The sequence below is a fragment of the Thamnophis sirtalis genome, unplaced genomic scaffold (assembly GCF_051295495.1).
Source record: "Thamnophis sirtalis isolate CommonGarterSnake01/CBP01778 unplaced genomic scaffold, rThaSir2_p1.2 scaffold_8, whole genome shotgun sequence".
Taxonomy (NCBI): domain Eukaryota; kingdom Metazoa; phylum Chordata; class Lepidosauria; order Squamata; family Natricidae; genus Thamnophis; species Thamnophis sirtalis.
The window spans coordinates 50,657,112-50,676,606 of NW_028261388.1; the positions used below are offsets into that span (position 1 = coordinate 50,657,112).

The window sequence follows — 19,495 nt, forward strand, 5'->3', positions numbered from 1 at the left end:
AAAGATTATAGATTGCAGCCAGAGAAACAACTTAAAATTATCAGCAACAAATCATGGAAATGAAAAACTCATACATAAAATATCATTTAGAGAATGTATTAATATTTTGAAAAGACAATCTTTTATTATATTATGTTATTATTTCCCATCTATAATAAATTTACAGTGCTTCATTATTTTGGAAGAATATATATAGCGCATTTTACTTATGTATTAACCATGAATGCTATTTCTGCTGGATAAAACCTAGTGATTTTTTGTGGCCTTAGTTTTTCTTGTGCCTCTTGTCATCCTTCTGCTTTGTTTTTAATTCCAAAGGCATGTCTCATTCCAATTATTATACAGTATTTGTTAGAGTAGTCATGTTATTGTTATATCATATCATTATCATATATCATATCATCATATGAACACTTAATGCCACATAAACATTGCCTCATCATACAGTAGCATGCCATTATCCCATTAAGAAGTGATATGAAGAAAAATGGTGACAATTATTTTGCATTACTCATTTTTCTTAAAATCTAAAAGAAGAATAAAGAATAGTATACAGAATTCTAATACCCATTACAGGCTTGTCTTGAGCTTGCTAAGGAAATCTGACATAGTAGGTACGTTACCTGAGGTGCTGGGCAGTATGCACCCATTCCACCAGTGTTTGGTCCTTGATCACCATCCATTAACCGTTTGTGATCCTGGGCAGGAGGCATAGGAGCCACAGTGATACCATCTGTGAAGCACAAGCACTGTAAAAAAACAAAAACAAATAATAAGTAGATCATAAGAACAATGCAATGGGAATAACCATGATATTAAACTTACACAGCTGTGTATTATTCAGCTCTTAATTATAAGTAATATCTTGCTTAAGTTGTATAGAGTATATTTATATACTCTATTTTATTTCCACTGGCATTTCTGAATAAAAGTCAATATACATAAATAATAAACATTTTGTAAAAATTTATTAGACTGAGATAATTTCAAATACTTTACCTAAGGAATTATTATTGACAAATAATAATGTCCGAAACCCACATACTTTAACAAGATTTAAATAGGATGTCTAAAGAGATGGTACTTGCAGAGAAAGGCTAAGTACGCACTAATTGTGCATAAATACTTAAAATCATAGCCCATTTTATTTTCATTCATTTGATAAAATATCAAAACTATATCAATGTATTTTATATTCATTTTTATATTGTATGAACTCTTAAGCCCAATATTCTGGTTCTGACTGTTCTTTTCAAATTGACTGACTGTGAATGACTAAAATAATGACTGGACTGGATTTCCTGAAAACTCAAACTTTGATTTCATTTAGGAATTTATTTTATTTTATGTTATTATTTTATTTTATTTCTTGGCTGTCCATCTTTCCACAAGGTATGTCTTCACCATCAGCATAGGAAACATTCAAGAGAAAGTCAATGTAAAGATTAATTGATAAAAAGGCAATATTTGATCACCTGTTTTGTTTCAGTGATTCCTACAGGAAGAGCTTGGTTTTCTACATTTTTAATCAAAACTTTTGCGTAATGTTCAAAGTGGGAATAATAGAGTTAAATACATATAATTTCAATTGTTTTCAGTAAGGAAAAGTTAAGCAGTGGTTTTTGGTGAACTCTTCCACTGAAATCAAAGAAGCATAAAAATAATCATCTTGCCTGGATTCTGAAAACTTTTACATTACAAATTTGAGAAGGGATAGTTGTGCTGTGCATGAATGATAAAATTATAGAACGGACAGACTCCTCTATTATGTTACTTACAGAAACTTCTTCTCCTTCAAGAAGTTCTTCAACCACAATAGTTTCTCCAGCTGCTCCAAAAGTTTTATCCTGTATTAAAGATAATGCATATTTTATGCAAACTGTAAATCTGTATATAGAAAACCAAGTAATTTCTTTGGAATTCCAAGCAGTGATAATATTTTTTTCTTTAATTCTTTGCTTTTTCCTTTAAATAAAATACTGACCTTTGTTTAGTCATCTGCAAAATACCATAATTTTTCATTAATTTCAAATTCCAAGTTATAACTCCCTCAGATAAAAACAATTGTTTGGAATTTTTCAGAAATAAACCACAGACAACCTTTTAAGTAGCTTTTCAAACTTTGTATCCCCGAATTGCACAATAACATATCTTCTTCAAATCTCCCTCCCTCTCCCTCTCCTTCTCCCTCTCTCTCTCCCCCTCTCCCTCTCCCGATTTGTTATTATGATTTCCACCTAGCTTTTTTTGTTGCCTACGCTATCTGGGCTGATGGATGTTGTAATCAACTCATCTGGTGAGAGTAGGCCAATAAAGCTGTCTTAAATTACATCTCTATTGCTCATTTCAGCATGCATATTAGAAAAAATACTTAACGTTTTCATTGAGGGCTTAATCTCAAGTAAAATATGTAGCAACTTAATTGTAAGGGAGTCTTCTTCAAAAATAGTGTTTGAAGATACATGGACCAGTTCCTAGAACACTTAGCAATGAGTAGGTTGGCTGGAGAATTCTGGAATTTGAAGTCTGCATATCTAAAAGGGCACCAAACTGCGAAGGCTATTAAAAGATTATCTTAACTGTATTTACTCAGAAGAATGCCACAGTGTATTCAGTAGAATTTAGTCTCCTGAACAGCATATGACTGCTGCCTTTACCCTGATTTGATTGCAATATTATGAAAAATTATGTATTATCAATGAAAAAACTAGTTAGTGGTCCTTAAAATGCAGTGGTGTAGAGAGGAGGAGCTGACGCCGCAACGACACGACGTGTGATCTTGGAGCTCCAAAATTGCAGTCGATACTTTTGCCGCTGGACTGTCCTTTGGGACCTAAACTGTCCCAAAGAGACGGTGACAGGGAAGAATATGTCCTGCTGATCTCAGGGACACCGCAAAGTCCGATTGATCCAGGAGAATCTCTTTTTGCCGGCAACAGAAGCGCAGCCATTGAAGCTGCTGAAGTTGGGACAGCTCAGGAACGGGAGGAAATTGGAAAGAGAATGTGTGTCCATCTGGTGAGGAAATATTATTATTATAAAATAGACTACCCTCCCCCCCCCAAAAAAAAATTAAAGCTAAATCAAATTTGAAAACAGAAGAGAACAAGCGGAGAAATTAAGCTACATTAGACAGGGTGTTATCCTTTTTTTAAAAATTTCTTTTATGGATGGAACTTTTGCAAATGTTTCCTATTCTTTGAATTGAATGGATTAGTTTTTCTTCTACTACTTTTTATATTCTTTTTTTATACCTATGAATTAAAATCTTTTTCCTTATTTTTATAATGCTGGATTGGATGTTGTGTTTTGCTCCATTTAAGAATTTTGTTTTCTTTAAGCCTGGAATATAAAGAAGATATAAAAGGAATACAAAGAGGGCTGTAATAACAGAGGGAAAGGAAGTAACACTGCCACTTGGAGGCTGGAGGCTTGGAAATATTGTCTATTCTTTTTTCTCTTTGATCGTTTGACTTTGCATTTCAAGGTTCCTCAGCTTGTTTACAGAGAGTAATAGTGAGAAGAGCATGGGTTGTTTATACAAATGCTTTTCGGGAGTTTCATGGACAGCTGGAGTGGAGTGAAAACAAAGCCTTGTCTTGAAAGATTATAAATGAACTTGCTTTAAATTTAATAAAAAGTTTTGAATTCCAGAGTGGCAGTGTTTACAAGTTGGAAAATGGCTCAATGTGAAAAAGAAACCTTAACATTGCAAAAGATTATGTTTGAGATTCAAAAATTATTAGAAGTAACAGAGAAAATTGAGAAGATGGAAAAATTGAGGATGATCATCAAATTAAGAAAGTGGAGGTGAGAGTTCTAAAAACTGAAGGGAAAAATAAACAAAGAGACAAGAAAATTGTTGATACTGACAGTGAATTGAGTGTGGTTGGAAATGGAAAGAGTGGAATATGGAAAGGGGAGATTGATGGACTGGAGGTTTACCCCAGATCTCAAAGTACAGAAGAAGAAAAGAGAGAAGAATTGATGGAACTAAGGAGAGAAATTTTGTCAGAAGCACTAGTGATAACCAAAGATAAGCTGATCGAAGAAGCAGATGGAGGGTTTCAAGCTTATACAAGATATGAAATAAGCAATAAGTTGCGAAGAGAAGTCCATTCAAAACTTACTAAGGAAATAACCAGAATACTAATGCCACAAATGGCAAGAGACATAAGACTGTACTATTACTGGAAAAACACAGGTTGATGTAATGAAAGCTTGTAATAAAAAATTAAGTCAAATTTAGTTAAATTTAGAGCATTATGTATAAAATGAAGTGATAATGGATAGTTAAATAATTGATTGATAATGATAATAATGCATATATATATATATATATATTAATAAGAGGAAATTTGATATAAATTGCAAATGGTGACAACGAAAGGAGGTTTAGAAACTTTGTTATTAAATATAACCATTTTTAATAGAACATGTTATAAAGATGTAATCTTACTGGATGATATTGGGAAGAGCTAATGGAATGTCATTATGTGGTTTTGCTTTAAATCTTTAATATAAAATAAATATTAAATATTTTATATAAAAGGATGTAAAAATAATTATAGTCAAATGAAGGTTGAGGTATGATGATAGTAATATATAAAAATATACTTGATTTAAAATATATGATTTGATATGAATTGTAGGTGAAGATTGTGGAAGGGATATATGGAAGTTTTTGTAACCAATCAACACGTTTTCTACAATTTGTAATGGAAGATGGTTTTGTGGGTTATGTGTGTGTGTTTTGTCTGTTTGTGTTTATTCAAAAATTTTAAAAAAATCTTTATAAAAATGCAGTGTAAAATTTTAGAAGAAATATAGTAAACACTCAGATGCTATATTTTGACAGAGCAACAATGTATAACTTTTTTTTTCAAGCTAAAGCATTTCTTCTTTTTCTTTTTAGGATAATACTTATATGTTCTTGGCAGTCCAAATTAAATCTGCAGATGCAAGCAATTATAAAAATGTGTACTTTCACCTTACAAATAATGTCCTTATTGTCACTGCCAAAGATTTTAAAATATTGTATAAATATTTAACATCAAATGTTTATAGTGTTGTTACTTTTAGATGTAAGTTATTATTTGACACAAACTGAATGGTGCATTTTAAGCCAATTAGCAACATCTAAACATAATAAAATGTACACCATTTGATCTGTTTCTCAGACTAAAAATCCTGCCCACAATTCCTGAGCAACTGGAGGAATGAAATATTCCAAATCAATCAGAAGACAATTTATTTTTATTACAGAAAAATATTTCTGGTCATAGTTACTTTAAATGTAGGACAATGAAATGGGTTATTTGCACATTGTTCAAGCTTGACTGTTTGTTACTCACTCGCATTATTTCATGCACAGCTTGGCAGGCCTCTTCTTTATTAGCAGCTACAATCACTCCCTTTCCAGCAGCCAGACCACTTGCTTTTACAACTAGAGCAGGGAAAGATGCACTGGGGGGTGGAGGAGGAGGGATGAAATAAAAAAATTAAGTAAGTGAGAGAGATATATTATAAACTGCAAGCTCTAACACTTTATCAAATCTTGGGACAGTGGCATAAAAGATGTTCTACTATACCTAGTAATAAAAGTGCAAGCTTCTTCCTCATTAGTGAAAGCTTTCCATCTTGCAGTAGGGATGCCATGACGATCTAGGAAGGCCTTTGAAAAACTCTTACTTGACTCTAGCTGAGCTGCCTTTGCTGTAGGACCAAAGCATCTCACACCAGCAGCTGCCAAGTCATCAACAATTCCTAATAAAAAACATGCCTCAAAGTCAGACAGACTTTCATATCAGCACACTGAAGTACAACTGCCTACATGCATTCCAAATGCAGGTTTTTATGTAGCCCAAATGGCATTATCCATACTCAAAATAGACAAACAATCAGGAAACTCAACATGTTGCAAAATACTACTATAAACATTCAGTGAAAACTTGAGCATGCCTAGCAGCCACAAAACTCTAGCCAGAATGCTGGAATGGGGGATCAGAAAACCAGAAAAGAGAAGGAATAAAATGGAGTACATTTTAAAAGACACAGATGGATGCCCAGTGTCTCAAGAGGGAACTATAACTCTATAAATTCTACTATTTAAATCTTTTATGCCTACAAACTGGGATGAGATTTATCAATATTATGGACATCTATTGCTTTATAAAAAAATTTGACAGTGTCCTGAGTCAAGCTATGAGTTGCTTAAAAAGAAAATGCTACATTGTAAACAAGAACTGACTCACCAAATATTTCTGAATTGTGATTCAATCATGGCAGCAGGCTAAGGTACCCCATTAAGTAATAAATAATAATGTTCTGTTACATTTGTTATTATATTCTGACTGAAAAATATTCTGTAGTGTATGCAGATTAAATACTGATCATGTTTCCAACCTATTAGCATATAATATAATAATTAGATATTAGATGTCCAGAATATTTTGTACAATTATGTAACACCAACAAGTTAATAAGTCAGGAGACTGGAACTGCAAAACAAAATAATTTCATTTGGACATACCAGCAGCAAGGGGGACTTCTGGACCAATCACCACAAGGCCAATCTTCTGATTTTTGCAGTATGTTGAAAGGGCTGCATGATCACTGATTGAGATTACTATCAGAAGATAAACAAAAAACTTGCAATTATTTATTATTTATAATATGGTTCTACCCCTCCCTTCCATTTTTTATGAGGAAACCAAAGAATTTAGAAACACAATTATTTCTGAAGAACAATTATAGGCATGATATGAGAGACTATTGGGGCACTGTGGAAGGAAGGTAAAAGATAGCAGTTGAATCAGTTCACAGCTTATTTTATGAACAGGGCAGATGGGAAGAAAACTGGGAAGAAACATTTAAAAGCATGCAAAGTAACACCATCTTACTCACTATACAAGAGGCTGAGAAATTCTTATTGGAATATTCAATATTTTACTCCAAATTCCAAACATATCTAACACACTTTTCTGCTACTATTTTCCCCACAACAATAACTCTGTGAGGTGAGTTGGGCTGAGAGAGAGTAACTGGTTTAAAGTTACCCAGCTGGTGCCCACTTAACCACTAGACCAAGCTGGTTTCCTTGCGTTGCTGCATCTGACATTGTTTACATTTTAGTAATTGTATGCTAATTGTTCAGTTTCCAACTAGTTTAAGAACTGATGCAACAATTTAGCCTCTCCCTTCCTGGTAAATTGCAGAATATTTTTATTATGCCATATTCCAAGAAAAGGGTATTCTACAGTAATAAAATTATGACGCTTCAGATCTTTGACTAATTCATGTAATGATGTGCAGTTTGTAAAGGCAACTTTTTGAAGTCATGTCACATATTGTACTTCAAACCAAATGCTTCTAGAGCATGGTCTAGGAGACTAATGTTGTAGCAAAACCCTCATGGAGAAAAGTTCATTCTACACGTAATGTTTGCTTGGAAAGGATAGAAAGCCAAGCACGGGATAAAAAAGACATCATTACTCCCATACTTTTATCAAAAATAAATAACTCCAAAGTCTAAAGTGAACTGGCAAAGGTGAGCCAATTAGGCAAGACCATCTCTTACCTCTCCTTTATTTCTGGGGAGCTGTGAGATGTAATGTATTACTGTGGTAAGAATTTTGGCAAACGTATGCAAACTGTTTCATTAATCAGGCAAATTTAACATCACACTGGGATGTTACTCTTGAAAGGACTTGATTCTCATATCAGAAAAGCCTTGAAAACACACTGCTGTTTTAGGGCAGGCTTTAGGATTTACATTATGACAAAAAATTTGCTTCAATTTGGTAGTGCTGACCAAATATCTGTAAGACACTTGCATTCTATTTTAAATAATCAAACTGAAAGACCAAGAAATTGTTTTGTCTCTTACAATTTCACCATTTTTAAAAACATGGGAATAAATCTTTTTAATGGACTAATGGAAAAATATAGAGGGCAATAGAAAGTCTCTATAGTCCAAATTTATTAAATTATTCCTTCTTAACTAATTTTCTATCTCGCCTGCTCCAGAATAAAAGAAAGAACAATAGCAAAAATACACACTTTGAAAATTGCATATTAATGAACTGTTACTTGTGGATGCAAATATGTATCCTCTTTAAGGATACATTAGAAAACAAATTGTCTTATTTATGCTATGTGTGGAAAAGATCCTTGTACTACAGAGCTCTTGAAACTGAAAAGTGCCTGTATCTCTGGAAACCTTGCTAAACGTTACATTCCAGTGACAGAATGTATGACTGATGTATGGATCTTATTTTTCAAACTTCTGAAATGACATCTGAAAAGAACAGTTGTATATATGTTGACATATTTATTTGACCATGACATTGGAAACCGGAACAGAAACAAGTGAAATATGTATTTCCTTTGTTGGATACTACATGAAAAGCATATATTTTACTACATAAAATAAACAGATGTATGCATAAAAAATATCAAGACTCCTCTTCTAAGGGGCTCAATGCAAAAACAAGCACATATAAACTGTTTATGCAATAAGATTGTTCAGCTGTAACATAAAAAGCAGTTTGGTATTGCAACACCAACCCTCCAGTTTCAAATATATTTTATCATAAACCAAGATTAAAAGTTACTCATCACCAGAACTCAGCTCAGGTTTACCAGGTTTGATGTTGAACTGGAACACTCCCAGAATGCCACAATGTCCTTTTAAACTTAAACTTCAGATATTTAAACTATGGTTTTTAATATGTAATTTATCAAGTGAATCTGTTTTTCTCTGCTCCTGCTTAGGTTTATGACCTACTTCTTTATTACAAGTAACTGTACCTGCCTTTCGGAACAAAAATCCTGCTATGCAAAAAAAATATATGTTTGTTTTAAAAGAATAACCCTAATTTCTAGGATCTTTTCAATATAACATAGATGGAAATATCTCTGAGAGGCATGTGGCTTCTGGACTGCTCTTCCCCCTCTTTTCAAATCCATCTTAAAAACACTACTATATAACAAATACCCAAGAACAGCTAGTTTCTCTTGAAATAAGGGGCATCTCTTACACCAAAAAAAAAGTCTGGCTCAGAAATCAGTGAATTGCTATCTGGTGTGTTTACAAGACATGTGGTAATTTCTGACTAAAATTCTTCCAAGTCATTTATTCAAATCAAGGGGTATATAGACAGAACATGTGCTTGAAAGCTAAGCTGAATTTTCCTTCCTCCTTCCTAATATTTTAAGCAGCTACACATGACATTTATGCTTCTTTCTTCATGTTCCAATAACGATATCTCAAAAAAAAAAAAAGAATATGTGACTATGACTATAATTTGATCTTATCACGAAAGCAAAATTATTGAAAATGAATCAAATTTAATTCAGTGAACATGAAGAAAAAAAATTTTGTTCAACACTGTACATTTTAACTTATCATATGACCATCACAAGAATGCCATGGGACATCCTATTTGCCTCATAAAAATGAAACAAATACATATTTACAAATCGGGCAGTACAAATCTGAAAAGAAACAGGACTGCTTTATTACACATATTGAATTGCAGATAAAACAATAGGCAAAAGAGATTCAATGTCTGGATTTTTCATAAATAGAAACAGCAAGCAGAAATTCCATTTGCTGGCTTGCTAGGATGAATGCTTTGGTGCATACCAGCAAATGTAATGGACTGAAAAATTCTTCCTAATCTAGGAAATAGATGTAAGAGGATACGGAACTAGCTAATAATTGTCCTGGTTTTCCAAAACCTCTAAAAAAGTATTGCCACTGTTGAAGCTATCTATTTAGCTGGAACGCTTGTTAGCGGAAGAGCTCCTGATTATGCACCCTGAAAGAATACTGAGTAATTAAATCATAGAGTATCTCATTAAAAATAAATAAGTACTCATAATGTAACATATTATGGATGCAGAATATGGGCTTAGCCCAGCTGCTAATGAATGCTAAGAAACTTTCACTATATTTGAAATATGTTAAGAAAGTGAGCTTTCCTATTAATAAAATAAGAAAGCTCACTTCTAGATTAGAAATGTATTTGTCTCAGTGGCCAATAGAATGACTATGGTGCATTCAATAAAAGAGTCAAGCACAGCTATTTACCACTATTACTCTCTTAGAATTAAGTATTTTGCATCTCATTGTTTCTGAATCTAATATTTTTAGAGAAAAATAATTTTTTTCACCTTCCTTTCCTAGCAACCAGAGTTTTGGAATACGGATCCAGGTACATATGAACTGTATACAGTAATCAACTAGATTGGACTTAAATGTGCAACACCAATAATGTTTCATCCATTTATATTAACACATTTATGAAATTCAATGTTTTAAATAGAAAAAAACAGAAGCTCAGTCAAAGACACACAGCAGGAAGCAAACTCCAAATTGTTCATTATAATCTGAGAATCTGCGTAGATTCTAAGTCCAGAAAGGTCAAAACACTGATTAACCTAACTGCAGTTCTTGTAATTCAGTATGAAGCAAAAATATCAAAACATCATTTTTTTCATTTCAAAGGAAGGCTAAAAAAAAAAGATATCTCTCTAATTTCAAGATAGGAGAAAGGCTCAGTATACACATACAGAAGAATTAACACACTATACTTTTTAAACATGCTTTAAAAGCCCTTCTAATTATTTCCAAATCCATCCCCCCCACCTAAAATCCATTCCTGATTACCAAACCATTCAACATTTCATCACTGTCTCCTTCATAATCTCTATCTTTCATCATAAACCATCCAATCAATCAAATGCATAGGAATGTTTAACTATAGTTAATAGCTATCGACTTTAAGAACCTTTCCTACTTTCGATCCAAATAACTGCATTTCCCTAATCATTTATTTTGATTCATATTTTGTCTTATGTATATGTGATTAAGTTTATTTAGAAGTCTATAACAGTATTCCTTCCCCTCCCAGGGTCTGCACACCCCCAACCCCCTATCTTCAAGAAAGGTCATTTGCAACAGGCCATCAACAAGAGCAACCAGTGCTGCCCCCCCCCCCCCAATACTGTAACCCAATCTATTTCCTCCAAAATTATCTGGTTGAAGTCCAACTATTTTTTCAATATCATTATCTAAAAGGGAAATATGGATATTAGATGAAAATTGTCCCAAACTGCCTTTCTCCCTTCAGCCTTTTTCTCATTCACTTTCCCTCTCCTCTCCTCCTTCACTCCCTCAGGCAATTCCCTCCTGGATCATCTTTTATGGCCAAGCAAAAGAGGTTACCCTCCAAGGAGTACAAGAGGACTTAGGTACATTAATCATGCAGCCAACAAGAAGGTCTTGTAGGTCTCTCTGGATCAGACTGAGCTGCAGCTGCAAAGTCACTATCACAAGGTTGCTCTTTTTTCTGAAGCATGTCCCATGTTGAGCCTGAGTATCTAAGAAGAACACTGGCTTTATTGGGAAGCTATTTCAATTGTTGCAGACTACAGAAGATGAAGTGGAGAGCTGCATAAGGCTCACAAGCTGCATGTTTGAGACCCACAATCTAAATGAGGATAATTCATATTTTATAATGTACATATTAGTCATTTTATTCTTAATGAAGTCCATATTTTTGCTCTTATACATGTATTCATTAATTCTATTCCATTAGATCTAACCACCTTCAATCAGGTCTATTTCATCTTTTCTCTTTCTCTTAGCTTCACTAGCCTTCCCTTCTCTTAATCATGCTCTTCCATCATGCTTTTGGTATATTGAGAAGATATAAAATAGATTCTCAGCCTTAGTCACATCTGTACTACATGCATCTTGCCCTGCTGATGGTAAGAATTAGTCAATTTCATTTGGTCAATATGCCATAAATAGATCAAAGTAGATCAAAAGCCCAACTTTGCTCCACATATGATCATATTATGCTATGTAAACTAAGTTCTCTAATTTAGAAGCTACTTCGTAAGTAACATAGTGTACACCACCAACTAGGAAATACATGTAAGTCTATGTAATATTCTGATATATTCATATGCTGCTAACATTTATAGAATTGTAGGGCTGAAAGCAACCTTGGACATGAATCCTCAGTCCCACACAAACATCTGTCCAATTTTTGTTTGAAAGGATTGTTTCCAACTTAAAAAAAAATCTCCAGTGAAAGACCATTTATGACTCCAGAAGAAAGACTGCTCAACTGCTTAAAATCTTTCACAGGCAGAAAATTACACTTTATTTCAGATGTAGATCTTTGAAATGCTTCTTATTTTATACTCAGGTATCACACCCTCTTGCCTATAAAAGCTTTTTAAGTCTTCCTTAAGGCTTCCCTTCTTTAGGCTAAACAATAGCCAGTTCTTTAAACTTATCTTCGTGGGATTTAGTCTCCAGATTTGCTGAAGTCTTCCCAGTTCCTCAACAGTCTTCTTATATTGTGGCAACCAAAGTTGAACACAGTATTCCAGGTGTAGTCTGATAAATGTAGTATAGAGTACAGCCATAATTTCCCATGATCACAACACTGTATTTCTGCTGATACAGCCTAAGTCTTCTTTGGCTATTTTAGTAGCTGCAACACATTGCTGGTTCATGTCTAATCTATGATCTACCAGGATATCCAAATCCCTCTCACATGTATCACTGCTGAGGTAGGTATTATCTATCTTGTTCCTGTCCATCTATTTTTTCTTTCCTAAACGTAGAACCCTACATTTCTTGCCACTAAATTGTGTTTTGTTGGCTCATGTTCACATTTGTCAAGATCCTTTTGAATGTTAATTGTATTTTCTCAATTCTCTATCTAGCCCTGTGTCCCAATAATTTATAAAAATGGTGGAAAGTACTGGGCCCAGGAAAAAATCTGAGATAGCTTACTGGATACTTCTTTCATTACAGATACAAGTGTACATATGGGAGTGGGAAAATGCATATATAATTATTTCCCTTTTAAACAACTTTTGAGTTTTCTGCACATATTTTGCAATTGCCCTCAACATGCAGAGTTAAGGAGGAACTTTGAATCCAAGCTAATCATTATTTATGCTAGTTTAATCCAATTAATCATTATAAATGCTAGTGAATACACAAAAACAAATAATATAATGAGGATTTTGGAAGACCGGTGGAAGATTAAAAAAAAAGAATTCAGGTTTCTGGATAAGAAAAACCTGTGCTCATCTATCTATCTATCTATCTATCTATCTATCTATCTATCTATCTATCTATCTCATTCATTCATTCATTCATTCTTCTAGCAAATCTACAAAAGAACAATGCATGCAGGAAAGCCATAAATTTATCAACACAAAAGACTGAAAGACAGATCCTTAAGTACTATAGATATCTTATTTCAGTTTTCTATAGTTACCTGAATTAGAAATTTTCCCATCATTGGCTGTACCAGCATTTCCTGGAGCAACCAGTACTTGTTTCAGGTGTGGAGATTGTGCCAGTTTCCAAGCCAGTGCATGTTCTCTGCCTCCACTGCCAATCACAAGCACTCGGTCAGCCATCAGTCTGTGGAGAAGGAAAACATACAAACATTAGATATCGCACTGCTTCAAAAATGTGGTTTGCACATTTATCATAATACTGTAAAATTTCTTTTTTCTCTAAAAGAGAAGCCATGTTTGTATAAAAAAACTCAGAACATCAAAACACCAATTTTCCTAATTTATCCATTTAGCAAATTATAACAATACTGTTAAAGAAAAACATTGTGTAAGCAGAATGCCATAAGAACGCCTGTTATTCTATTTTAGTGCATTTAAGAACATCCTCTGAAAGTGTACATAGGGTTAATGAAAGACAAATGTCAAAACTTCTTTCCAGTTACTACCAGAATTTAATGTGCATACATTCTCACTTAAAAATCCATACAGTTGGGGCTACATCTCAAGAAATATATTTTGGATTGCCACCTGAGCCATACACAGGAAAACCAGGAACCCCAGTCTTACCAGGATATGACATAATGGTCCATTTAATCCCTTTTACTTCTAATCAGCCAAACTGCACAGCCTCCTACTTTATTTCGGGTACATTTAATCTTTTTTTCCTTAGCAAAACTACAAAGAATTGAAACTGGTGGATCATGTTGTTTGTAGGGTCTCTATTTAGAGCAATGTTTTGGTTGGCTGGGAGATTTTGGGAGTTGAAGTCCGTACATCCTAAAGTTGCCAAGTTTGAAAAACCCTGATTTAGGGTAACTGCAAACTCAGTTTTGGCTGCAGGCGATGTCAAAGGTATAGGTTTCTTCATGAATAAAATGGCTGGGCAAGGGGACATTTCCTCTTCTGTGTAATATAGCTTCTTTTTTCAGTTAAATGGAAGGTAGAACCAAGTGCTTCCACCTGCTATATTAGCAATTACTGAACATTGATCATGACTAATAATGACAGCAAAATACAGCTTGCCCAGGATTTTCCTAATTATATTCTTGCAACAACAATATGAAACTACATGGGTTGGGCTAAAACAAAGACTGACTGGCTTAAAGTTCCCCAATGAGTTCCAAGTATGAATGGGGATATACATCTGGCTTTTGCTAGCAGCTGAAGACCAATTTTAAATATCAAAGAATATTCATCCCTAGAATTAACCAATCCCAGTCAAACATCATTTGTGCATTTTGAAGAAACATTTTGTAATGGAGAACGCTTTTATACTTTTAAGCACTTATGATTACCAATATATTTATTTATACAGCTGAAATCCTTCTTATGAATTTTTTTAAAATAGACAACATAAGACTGACAAGACCAATAAACTATCTTTGTAATATGGAAGCTTTTATACACTGTAATGCTGCCAAGAAAATAGCTTGCCATTTAGTTAAAAATTTCACTCAGCAAAGTTCTACCTCTGTTGCAATCTTTGCAAATATGGCATTTGCCCTTCCCCTCCCCTTGTGACATCATCCTTATTCAGGTCACTTACCTTTACCTTGTCAATGTAAACAATTCCTTCTATTGCAAAGCATAGATAAAAGCAAATCTTGCGTTTAGATGCTCCTGGGGGGCGGGGGTGTTGTTGTTAGAAAGAGGCCCATGTAAAATGTAATGTCAAATGGCCATGGAATTGGCAAGGAAGATACTGACTTAAATAAGACCCTTCTTTGGTAATAAGCATACATTCCTATTCCCAGGCAAAGCACTGTCATGGACTAGGCAGACATTGTTGGTTCACCTAAATTTTGCCAATTAAGACATATATTATTCATTGGGCTTTTCACAACTAAAAGATAGAGTGATGATTGAAAAGAAGGGAAGGAAAAAGAATCACAGCCCTTCTGCTGCAACAGTTTTTACGTCTATCCAGAAGAAATGTAAACAAACTCTATAGAACTGTGAAGCTCTTTAATTCAGGAAACAGCAATAAAACATTTTAGTCCTGTGATGGCGAACCTGTGGCATGCAACACTCTCTGTGGCCACGTGAGCTATTACCCTAGTTCAACTACACCGCACCTCCTGCTGGCCAGCTGGTCATCAGATCTCTGCCACGCATGCGTAGGGCACATGCAAGGGTGCCCGTACATGTGCTGGGCCAGGGCGTGTGTGGGGGTTGGGGCATATGTGGGGGTTGGGGCATATGTGGGAGGCTATGCACGCATGTGCAGGGGCTGGGGCGCAGGTGTGAGGGCCACATGTGCATTGCATTTTGGGGGCTTGGCCCAGAGGTGGGTTGCTACCCATTTGCACTAGTTAGGGTGAACCAGTAGTGGTATTTTGGCCTGGGTCGCAGAACTGGCAGCGACCCAAGTTGGCCATGCCCCTGAACCGGTTCTCCAGTGTTTTTTAGTACTTTTTTATGTTCTGCGCATGCACAGAAAATTTATAATCAACTGTGCACGCACACACAATGCGTGTCTGGTGCACATTGGTACGCATGAAGAGAACCAGCAGCAAACCACCTCTGGTTTGGGCACATGTGTGCGCATTGGACACTCAGTCTGGAAAAAGTTAGCCATCACTGTTTTAGTCTATACATGTAGGCCTCAACTGACAACTAGTCACTTAGTGACCATTCAAAGTTATGACAAACCCCCAAAAGCTACTTACAACCCTGTTCTGGAGTTCCAATAACTGCAGAAACCCCCAGTTACATGACCACATTTTGGGCATTTAGCACCTAGGTCACCTTTATGGTTGGTTTCCAGCAAGAAATGGCCATAGGAATACTTTGATTCACTTAATGATCACACATATGCTTGATGACTGCTGCAAAAGTGTCATAAAACTGGGTTCGGTCATGTGGATGCCTTACCTTATGCATGTAGTGACTTACAGTGGAAATTACAATCATAAGTTGAGGACTACCTGTACATGTATGCAGCTATCTGAAAATAAATTTGACTTAATAAAGGAATTTGTTTTCAAATAGGCATAAATAAGATAGACTGCATAGCTTTCAGAAAAGTTATTTTTTTCAAAAAAAAAAAATCTAAATTAGGATATGTAGAGCTACATATTTAAAAAACACCAAGCTTCTTTTTGATATTCTTGATTTGTACGACTGCTATTTACTACCCATTTGGTCACCTTTTAAGGTTAGTTTAAAAATACTTTGATACAGAATTCATAAAAACTAATGTGCTTTGCAAAGATAAAAAATAAAGTAAATGAAATCCTAATATGTATATATATTTGCCTAGAAATTGGTTGTACAATTTAAGACAACATAATGCTGAATTGATATATAAGAAATTTTATTACAAGTTTACAAATCCTATGCCCACATCAGATTAAAGCCTATAGAATTTTGTTGATTTTATTTCTTAAGAAATCCAGCTTTAGACTTGTCATTCAATGTACATGAAATCCAAATGAGCACTCTGGATTGTAGCAATGAAATTAATTCACATATCATAATAAAGTTTTTTTTTTGTGCTCGTTTGCTGATTAAATTACAATAGTTGGTGGCCAAATTGTGATAACTTAAAATTACTTGCAACTGCACATTGTCAAGAAATTTCATCTTTTTTAATTGTTGTAAGGACTTTAAATTGGGAGGGAACTGTGTATAATAAAATGCAGCAAAAATGTACTGCCGTGGAAAGAAATTTTGTAATTTGATTAGAGAAATTACAAGTACAAATTTCCCTTTTTAAAATTTCTATTTAATAACAAATACAATCTCTCTTTTTTTTTTAAAGATCTGTGGTGCTAAAGAATTATGGAAAACACTTTCAGGTAAAGGTGTTTAAAATTATAATACAATATCTAACCCTTCAAAGATAGTGCTAGTTATAATGATCAAAGAAGTCACTCCCTTAGAATGGAGTCTAAGAGTTAACAATGACACATAATACTTACTGTGATAGTAGCAATTTGCAAAGAGGGATATCAAATTCCAAAAAGGCAGGCAAAAAAAGGAAAGAAATAGAGATGTACCTTCGGCTAAAAGATGATCAGGTTCATACTGATGACATTAGGCAAGTAACCAATGAAAAGAAGAGTTCAGTTCAGCGTCAAAAGAAAGGGCGGTTACAACTGATAATTTATATGCCTTTTCCAAACCAAACAGAAAATAATCTAATTTACAGTTAACTGCCATGACAATTGTCTCTCCCCACTCCCCATCCAAAAGTCTGCTCAGTATTTTAAACAACATTCTCAAACATAGAAAAGCATAGAGGATAAAATGGAGATTTACAGTTCAAGGAAAAAGTAGAAAATCCCACTAGATGTGCCACTTTTTGTCTTTCTTGCAGCAATGTTTTGGATTCCAGCCATATTTGTGTTTAGCATTTGATAGCTTTTGGGCTCAGACTAGATTATCCAGATATTAAGTACTATACAGGTAGTCCTTGACTTACAACAGTTCATTTAGTGACCATTCAAAATTATAACAGCTCTGAAAAAAGCAACTTATGGCCATTTTTTACACTTATGACCTTTGCAGCATCCCCATAATCAGGGTTCCACCACAAAATCGCGGAGGACAAAATCGCGCTCGACGAAAGCGCGCATTTGACGTCATCACAGCGCGACGAAAACATCGCGCTGTGATCGAAAAATGTAAAAATAAAGCTAAAACCTTACCCTAACCCCCCCAAACCTAACCCTAAACCTAACCCTAAACCTAACCCTTAACCTAACCCTAAATCTAACCCTAAACCTAACCGTTAACGTAACGCTAAACCTAACGCTAACCCTTAACCTAACGCTAAACGTAACCCTAACACTCTAAACCTAACCCTAACCCTTAACCTAACCCTAACCCTAACCCTAACCCTTACCTTTATGTGAATTGGCTTGCTTTAATTTTAATTTTATTTCAATTTTTAATTTTTTCCGTCGCGCTGTGATGACGTCACATGCGCGCTTTCGTCGAGCGCGATTTTGTCCTCCGCGGTTTTGACGGGTCACGCATAATCAATTGATCAAAATTCAGATGCTTGGCAACTGGCTCATATTTATGACTGTTGCTATGTCCCAAGGTCATGCAATCACCTTTTGCAAGCTTCTGACAAGCAAAGTCAATGGGGAAGCCAGATTCACTTAACTGTATTACTAACTTATCCACTGCAGTGATTCACTTAATCACTGTGGCAATTGTGGCAAAGAAGGTTATAAAATGGGGCAAAACTCACTTAACAAATGTCTCACTTAACAACAGAAATTTTGGGCTCAATTGTGGTCCTATATCAAGGACTGCATGTAGTTACTAGTTAAAACCTGGATGAAAAACCATCAGGGAATCTTGGTGGTAGGTTAAACTAGAAAGCTGAAGAACAAGCTAGAAAAAGGCAAAACATTTTAGTCCAGATTTTTTAAACCAGGGACGAAATCCATGCCTGGAATTTTTCTATATTACTTGTTTGACTTTGCTGCAAACAATGTGTGCCAACATCTATTCTCCTAATGTTATTTATCTGTGAGGCAAAGACAATTACGATTCCCCTGGACACGGAATTGTGTTGTCAACATTTAAATTCATGGCCCTTATTTTAAAATTTAGAACTGTATTTGAATATTCCTCCTTCCCCATTCCTTTTTTGACCTCAAACTAGTAGGAAAGTACTGGCAAGCTGGAGATGCTTAGTAGTTTTTTTCTTGTTGTTTTACTACATACATACACAACTGCACACCAGTGATAACCATACAATATATTTTTAAAACCTATATTCTTCCGCAGCTACAGATGCTTATGTGTTCTTATTGGGATTTTCAAAAAGCCAGCACAACTTACATTTTACACTGTATGTTGGAGCTCATTGGACTCCAGTGAAAAGAAGCAACAAAAATAAACACACTGGACTCCACTATAGGGTGAAGTACCAACACAAGTAACCTGCATAACAATGCAATGTAAGCATGTTTGTCCACATGTAGCTACATGAATTAAAACAAGGGAAACAGCGGTGGCAGTAAGACTTTCATTTGTATTACAAATGCTGTACTACAAACAGCGGTGATCAATATTACCAGAAATAATAAAACATATATGAGCTTTTCAACGTTGCCTACTATTCTGTATGCCAGTGTTTCTCAACCTTGGCCACTTGAAGATGTCCGGACTTCAACTCCCAGAATTCCCCAGCCAG

General features: G+C 34.8%; 1 protein-coding gene across 2 annotated transcripts in view; it reads right to left on the reverse strand.

Moving 5' to 3' along the window:
• The window catches only part of LOC106552129 (trifunctional purine biosynthetic protein adenosine-3), a 52,919-nt gene that overhangs the window by 29,872 nt on the left and 3,552 nt on the right, over positions 1-19,495 (reverse strand). Inside the window, exons 1-7 of one of the 2 annotated variants that reach the window (XM_087721615.1) lie at positions 17,262-17,320; positions 13,314-13,462; positions 6,533-6,628; positions 5,592-5,766; positions 5,355-5,466; positions 1,779-1,847; positions 624-749 (exon numbers count right to left, since the gene is read on the reverse strand). In XM_087721615.1, coding sequence (XP_087577741.1) covers positions 624-749; positions 1,779-1,847; positions 5,355-5,466; positions 5,592-5,766; positions 6,533-6,628; positions 13,314-13,458 — 723 coding nt within the window. In that variant the 5' untranslated portion in view covers positions 13,459-13,462; positions 17,262-17,320. Of the gene's footprint in view, positions 1-623; positions 750-1,778; positions 1,848-5,354; positions 5,467-5,591; positions 5,767-6,532; positions 6,629-13,313; positions 13,463-17,261; positions 17,321-19,495 lie in introns of those variants that run through there. The other variant, XM_087721616.1, reaches the window with a different exon arrangement.